At 41.4% G+C, this 8,242-nt stretch overlaps 1 protein-coding gene across 1 annotated transcript; it reads left to right on the top strand.

Moving 5' to 3' along the window:
- Positions 1-6,179: 6,179 nt before the first annotated feature.
- Positions 6,180-7,125, top strand: LOC139223126 (lysophosphatidic acid receptor 6). The gene has a single exon (XM_070855089.1). The coding sequence runs from the start codon at positions 6,180-6,182 to the stop codon at positions 7,113-7,115; it is 936 nt and encodes a 311-aa protein (XP_070711190.1). The 3' UTR covers positions 7,116-7,125.
- Positions 7,126-8,242: the final 1,117 nt, after the last annotated feature.

Raw genomic sequence — 8,242 nt, 5'->3', positions numbered from 1 at the left:
TGTCGTTTTGAAAGGATTGGTGAAATAATTGGAAAAAAATTTACAATTTCTGATATAAAAGAACAAAAAATGTGGATATGATCTGGATCCGAAAAAAAAAGTTTTAAGTTAGTATGTAACAAATGTGTAGATTACATTTTGTCATGGGCAAGTCTACAGAAAGAAGGCTGGTAGACACATGCATAGAGAGTGATGAAGAAAGAGAGGTGTGACGATTAGATAGCATAAAAAAGGTTTTAATTTAGGAAATGGAAAGAACATGAAAGAGAAAGACAATCATATTTTTGGACAATGTGTCCAACCCACTCCATGAAGTGCTGGTTAGATATAGGAGTTCTTTCAGACTAATTGTACCACGATGCACTACAGAGCACCACAGGAAATCATTCCTGCCGGTGGCCATTAATCTATACAACTCCTCACTCTGAGTGTACATGTTGTTGTATTACTATTATTATTATTATCATTATCATTATTATAATTTATATAATACATCTCCTCATTCTGAGTGTACATGTTGTTTTATATTATTGTTGGTAGTAGTAGTAGTGGTAGTAGTATTATTGGTATTATATAGTACAGCGCCTTACTATGATTGTGACTAGGTGTCACTATTGGCGCTTTTCTAGTACCTACTCGGCTCGACTCTGTCTTTTTGGTTTTCCACTAGCTATAGTACCTGGTACCGTGTCACTGGATGAGTCATGAGAGCGACTCGTTCACAAAAAGCAAGCCCACCATTTTTAAAACCCTTGCAACAGTGACCGGGTGTTTTTATCAGTTAGCGAAAAGTGAAACGTGGAAAATGGCTGCATGTAAACCAACACCGTGGTCCAACGAGTTCTTAGTTGTGTTGTGTGTTGTGTATTGTGTCGCATACAAATGATGTCAGAGGAGTTTTGGGCCGCCTTGCTATGACGACCCCACCCACGTTGAGGTGGTACTCAATTGTAATGGAAAACCAACCAAACCGTGTCGAGTTGAGCCAAGTAGGTACTAGTGGAAAAGTGCCATATGGCTACACAGGGGTTATTGGAGACATGATTAGGCACCAGGTGATGTTTGTATGTTGGATTAGTAGTTGTTCCATATGGCAATAAAGTTATGAGTTGATGAGTCCATCATATGTGACCAGATCGTTTTCCGCATGGAGGATAAAAAAGTCAGAGAACGGCTACTGTGGGAAACGGAACTGACTCTGGAAGAAGCTGTAAAGATCTGCCGTGCAAGTGAGCTCTCCCAAATGCATGTGAAGACATTCAGCGAGAGAATCGCGGACACGACTACCGGGAGTGTCGGTGCTGTCTCCAGCCAAAGCTCCCAGCGTTCACAGACACAGCCACCAGATGATGGCATGTTCAACTGCAACACCAGCCACGACAGACCAGCCTTTGGTAAGCAATGCTCTAAATGTCAGGGCAAGAACCACGAAACAGAAAGAGCACCCAAAGCTGAAACAAAAACTACAACAACAACAAACAACAGCAGGTTCCATTACTGTCATGTAGTGACATAGTCAGGATTGAAGGTCCTGATGGATGGAGAACAAAAGCCACTGTTCTTGAAGAAGTTGCACCAAGGTCACTGACAGTGAGAACTGAAGAAGGACAAATCCTCAGAAGGAATCGTCGCAGTCTTTTGAAGCTGTTCAAGCGCCCAGTGAATCACACACTGAGTCTGAGTCAGCGCCTTCACCACACACTCCCTGTAACAACAACACACACACTCCAACTCAACCTGCAGTCAGAACATCTACAAGGGAAACCAGAAAACCTGACAGATTAAATTTGTGAACTAAAGACTAGTAACGTGTGAGATGTTAAAGAAAGCAGGTTGAAAAGTCCATGTAGCTTTGTTCACGCTGAATATGTTGAAGCCAGATGTTTATATGTTATGACAAGGTTGAAAATGTAAAAAGAAATTTAAGGTTCATAATTGCTGACACAGTATTGTAATTAGATAGCTTAACACTCTGAGAACTAGGTGTCACTATGGCTACACAGGGGTTAAGAAAGGTGGTGGTCTGGTAGGAACCAGAAGAATAAAAAATCAATAAAGTTATTAGTTGAACTGGAAACCGACTCATCACTGAGGTCAACAAAACGAAAGAAGAGGAACTGTTAGATTGGTCTTGCACTTCCTGTGCAGAGTCTCACAGACCTAGAGTATCAGTGTGTCAGTACGCTGGGGGAACAGACAGATTCCTCTTTCTCACTGACTTCCTCTGAATCATCACGTCTTTTGATCATCCAACAGGTAAAGGCAAACCTTCAGCTTGTTTGTATATTTACTGTAAACTGCACTACGGCACAGCAAGTCCCAGTCAATTTCACAGCGGTCACAAATCTGTCAGAGGGGAAAAAAGGCATTTGCTGCTACTAAATGACTCGTGGTAACATGTGCGGGTGTATGCTGTATTTTTCTGCTTGAGAATGATGAATAATGAAATGATGAATATTTAGACATCTGAGAGCAGAAAACGAACAGAATGTGAAAATCTAAAGTTTGGTGAAATAGTGGATACTAAATTTGGAGTGCAAAAATGCAAGTGACACAACTGAGCTCTGCGTTCCACCAGGAATTGCTGGCTACACTGAGAAAAGTCATCTGATTCGTCTTAAATAGATTGTTATTGTAGCTTTATGGAAATAACAAATACTGATTTAATAGAACATGCTGAAAAACAAACAACAAATACATTCAAATAAATACATGTTGACATATGCCTGGAACCTCTTTATGGATCTAATTAGTGATATTAAAAAAAAAGAAAGAAATAATCAACATAGAAACTGACAGTATGTTCCTCTACATGAGCACCTTCCAAGCACTCCAGCATCCATGTGTCTGTGGCACAGCGTCGTAGGCTTTCTTGTAAGTCAATCCAGGCGATGCACAGGTTAGTTTCCTGAAGGAGCTTCCATGTTGTACAGAGGCAGGTAACTGGATGGATTCTCTGGGTGGTTACCATGGTTTGTTCATGGAGTGTGGTTGCTTTCTTTAGCCAGGTGTGGATCACATCAGGGCCTGGTGCTGTCCAGTCTTGGATGACTGCTATTGTGATGGTTACTGGCTCTTGTTCAGGGAGATTGCTGTGGTCTGCTCTTAGATCCACTAGCCACTGAGCATCAGTGTTATGTGTTGCCTCCTTCCCCCCGATGCTCTTCCAGTAGTGTCGATACTTTGCCTCCACGAGTACACTTTGGATGGTTCGGTGGAGTTTGTTCTCCTGACTTCTGCTTCACCGGTGTATCTCTTCAGTCGGGCAGCCAGGGCTGTGAGCCTTTGCTCTCCAGTCTCAGTGCCTCAGGTATGGACAGTTTGTTGTACTTCCTAGGCTCCTCTTTCTTCCCCTCACATTTCCGTAGCGCTGAGAGTTTACTAACTTCTCTCCATGTCGCCTTGATTTTTGCCTCCAGCCTCCACTTTTTACTCCCACGTGAATTGCTCATTATCAACACATCTTTCAACAATCAGTCCTACATTAGAGGGAAGCTTAGGATCTTGGGTTAAAATAGGTATCCCTTGCATTCTTATAACTTTTTGACGGCATCGAAGACACTCTTACACAATTTGACAACCAGCCTTGGTTGGTGATAGGGTTGGTTATCACTTGGATTTCATTAAAAAAGTGTTATTTAAAAAAAACTTCTATAACTTCACAGTTTTGTTTTAGCTAACAACTAACCAACTAAATTTTAAATTGAACAGAATTACCACCAATATAATACTCAGTGTATTTGTCTGATTGTTTAAACCATAAATGTGAATTATTCTCTGGAATGAGAAGTAAAATGGAGGAACTACCGCACGTGTTTAGCCAGCAACTGAAAAGAACACTACAATTAATGCTGTTATGTGCCTCTTTTAAGAAATGCTTGATTATGAGATGCAAAATCACCTAGAAAAACCTTTATTACAAAAACAATCACATGAAAAATGACTCTGACCCTCACCTCAGTGTTTTCTGCCTTACACAAAATGGGCAAATAGAAATGAGCATGATGTGGAGCCAAATGTTTGCTATCAACATGAACATGATGATGACACAGTGCCCTCTAGTTTGCCTGTAGTCAAACGGCAACCCCTAGGTCTGGAAAATGAAGCCAGTTCAGAAGTACCAGTGCAGTTTGCTACAATAGAAATATAGCTCATTAATATAATAAATAATATACGATAATATAATATAACTCATCCGTCATAAATTATATTAAGCCTTACCGTTATGCATAATTAAGGGCGGGGCCACTTTGAGTGACAGGTGGGTCTTGTGGTGGACGGCTAGTGGACACTTACTAGTCATTTGCTAGGCTTCACGTAGCGACTTCAGAGCGATAAATATAACATTATTAAAGTAACCATGCATACTGCTAAGGGTAATCACAGTCTGCTCACATTAATGGGGTCTACCCCTGTTCTCTGAGCTGTCAGCATGCAGTCAGCAGGTGTGGAGTTGCAGGCAGGAGCTGAGGAGCATCTCCCCTCCTCGTTGTTTTAAATGACTGTTCTATCAAGCAGATACTTTAAGTGACTGACTGTAAGTTACAGAAAACCAGAGCAACGACTAAATATCTAAAAACCTTTATTGTCACCAGGGAAGCCAGATTGAAAGAAGTGTACTTGCATGTCTGTGGACAGAATTGAAATTTTGAGAGGCAGCATCTGACCAATCAGTGGACGTGTTCATCCCCTAAGGCAGTGCTAATGCCCATTAGAGGTCAGAGAGGTGATGCATAATTTTAGATTTTAAACTTAAGCAAAGCTCAAGTGACACACATAATTTGAGCAAAGAAACCGATCCACCATGCATGGTGCCCTCTTGTTTTAAAGTCTACATTGTGTTGTAAAAAATGTCCTTACTTGCTGGCTGACTTACTAAGCTTAGGTAACGGTCACTATATGGTTACAGTTACGGAAACATTGACATTGACATGGTTAAAAAGAAACCAATCAATCAATCAACCAATCATCAATCAATCAATCAATCAATCTTTATTTATATAGTGCCAGTTCATAACAGCATTATCTCAAGACTCTTTCCATAAAGAGCAGGTCTAGACCAAACTCTTTAATTAGAGAGAGACCCAACGATTCAGGAATTCAACATTAAGGATTCAAGAATCCCCACATGAGCAGCATCAGATATTAGATTAGGAAACAGTGGCAGGAAGAACTCCCCTTTAACGGGAAGAAACCTGGAACGGAACCAGGCTCAGAGGTGGGCGACTTTCTGTCAGGCTAAACTGGAAGGAGATTCCACAGGAGAGGAGCCTGATAGCTGAAAGCTCTGGCTCCATCATTACTTTAGAGGACTTTAGGAAACACCAGTAGGCCTGCAGTCTGGGAGCACAGTGCTCTAGTGGGGTAGTACGGTACTATGAGCTCTTTAAGATATGATGGAGCCTGACCATTAAGAACCTTGTAGGTGAGGAGAAGGATTTTAAACTCTATTCTGGATTTTACTGGATGCCAATGAAGAGAAGCCAGTACAGGAGAAATATGGTCTCTTCTCTTAGTTCTCATCAGAACACGAGCAGCAGCGTTCTGGACCAGCTGGAGAGTCTTTAACGACTTATTGGGGCAGCCTGATAATAAGGAGTTGCAATAGTCCAACCTAGAAGTGACAAATGTGTGGACAAATTTTTCTGCATCATCTATAGACAGGATGGGCCTGATTTTAGCAATATTAAAGAAATCTGTTTAATGTGGGAGTTAAAGGACAAAGATTCCTCACAGTGGAGCTGGAGGCCAGAGTAATGCCATCCAGAGTAGCTATATTGTTAGAAAATGTGTCTCTAAGGTGTTTAGGGCAGAGCACAATAACTTCAGTTTTATCTGAGTTTAGCAGCAGGAATTTGCTGCTCATCCAGGACTTTATGTCCTTAAGGTAGATTTGAAGTTTACTCAACTGACATCTGGCTTTATTGATAAATATAATTGGGTATCATCTGCATAACAGTGGAAATTAATGCAGTGCTTCCTGTTAATATTACCCAGAGGAAGCATATATAAGGTAAACCAATGATGATAGTTTGTCCGAAAGAAGATGTGAACCACAATTACCCCAACTATTCATTCTGACCTCCATCCTGACATAATTCTTCAGGTGTGTCTCTGCTGCTTATTACAACCACTCTTTCTAACTACTCTAACTACTCTCTTCTGTCTGTCAGGTCAATATGTCCATCAACACCTCCACTGCCTGCCATAAGGACAGCACAAAGCACATCAACATCATCCCTGTGTGCATGTACTCCTGCATCTCCATTGTGGGTCTCATTTTTAATCTCACAGCATTGGTCTTTTTCTTCAGTCACACAAAATCAAGGTCACAAACCATTGTCTACATGACCAACCTGGCCATAGCAGATGTACTGCTCATCCTCACCTTGCCGATGAGGATCTACTACCACCTGGGATTTTCTGGCCTTCCTCAGTGGCTGTGTGATGGCCTTGGTTTGGTCCTGAAGGCCAACATGTACGGGAGCATCTTTCTTCTCACTTCCATTAGCTTTGACCGCTGCATGGCTGTCACCTTTCCTATGTCAACATGTGTCCAGGAAGGGAGAAAGAAAGCCCCACTGGTTTGTCTTGGAATCTGGATGCTGACCTTTGGTGCCAGCCTGCCTATCTACCTCTCACGCAGACAAGTCTCCCATGAGCGTTGTTTTGATAACCTGCCAGTCTACGCCACACTCCCCATGGTGGTTTTACCCACACTGTTGTTGGGGTTTTGGATCCCGTTAGTGATCATGCTGATCTGCTCCTGGCATTTGGTCCGTGCAATCCGTCTTAGCACGGTGGCCCAGACCGATCTGGTGGACAGCAAAAAGATCCAGAAGATGATTGCCACCAGCCTCCTGGTTTTCTTACTCAGCTTCCTCCCTTACCACACCACCCTGCTTCTCCTGTCCCTGTATAGAGAAAATATACCATGCCCCATGCTGGCTGCATACCGCTACAGCCTGATGGTGGCATGTTTCAACACAGTATTAGATCCTATTGTATACTATTTCACCACCGACACCTTCAGGAACGTAGGTGTACGAGCAGTTTGGAGGATGTTCCCTTTGAATAGTCGAAGTTCTGAGAACAGAGTGCCAAACAACAACTAAACCTGACTGAAGACTCACTGCAATCCAGAAAACATCAAAGGTGGTTATCAAAACAATCAAGACTTTTTGCTTTAGGACAAATGTAAAGTTCAGGCTGGAGGAGCTACAATAATAATTGGTGCAACATCTTATAGCATCACATCAGTCATCTAATATCTGAATGATATTATTTATTCCCAGTTGTGTCTCATTTCACAGGTGTGCCTCATCTTGCTCATGGCTGTGGCCAAAGCAAAGACAGACAGAAATGACACAACACAATATTCTCCAACTCAATACAAGCAAGAACTCAAAGCATGCTCAGCTTTAAATGATCATGATTATATATACAACAGAATAAATACATCCAAATGCATCCAAAAACAGAACTGTTAATTGTTAATTGTGTATTTGTTAATTGTAATAATCTGGTACTGTGAGGGATGGGCTTTCAGAATGAGCGGTGTCTACACATGGTGTGTGCTCGCAGTAGTGAGTGTAGGTTACACATGTAAAAAAGCAAACAAAATAAAAGATTCTGTGACATAGTTACTGAAATGCTTTGTGTAGACACACCGTTATTTGGTATTGTTTTCATGTTACATTGTTAGATGAATATATTTTGTATGGAATTTTGCTCAGTTATCATGTGAATATTGAATATGTATGACATTGATATTTTGACATCTCCAACCTTTTCACATGTAGCAAAGCTACACAATGGTGTGTCGGTTTCATTCCAACAACAGTAAGGTCCCAGATTTTAATTTCCTAAGAACAGATTCATTGGCGTTCCTAAGCAGTTCAGCAGTTGCTCTCTTTAGTGCTTGAACAAAGAGGAAACAAAATACAACTATTGACAAATAGCTAATGAGATGAATTCAGATTCTGCTTCAATGTCAGTTGAGTACTGAGACAACAAAATGGTCTCAGCTGCTAGCTCACAGCATATTGTTCACTTAGTAAATCATGGTCCTATTTAGAGGAAAATAGGCCATAAAGTAGGCATACTTTCAGGGGGGACTACGCTGTGACAAACAACTCAGAGGTGGTTTCCATGCAAAACCGCAGTCCACAAACCAAGGAGTGACGTCATGGCGGCTACGTGCACTTCTTATGTACAGTCTATGCTTGAACCTAACCAGTTG

This window comes from Pempheris klunzingeri, chromosome 23 (genome assembly GCF_042242105.1).
Source record: "Pempheris klunzingeri isolate RE-2024b chromosome 23, fPemKlu1.hap1, whole genome shotgun sequence".
Classification (NCBI taxonomy): Eukaryota; Metazoa; Chordata; class Actinopteri; order Acropomatiformes; family Pempheridae; genus Pempheris; species Pempheris klunzingeri.
The sequence above is the reverse complement of the archived record's forward strand: the minus strand, read 5'-3'. Positions and strand labels throughout refer to the sequence as shown.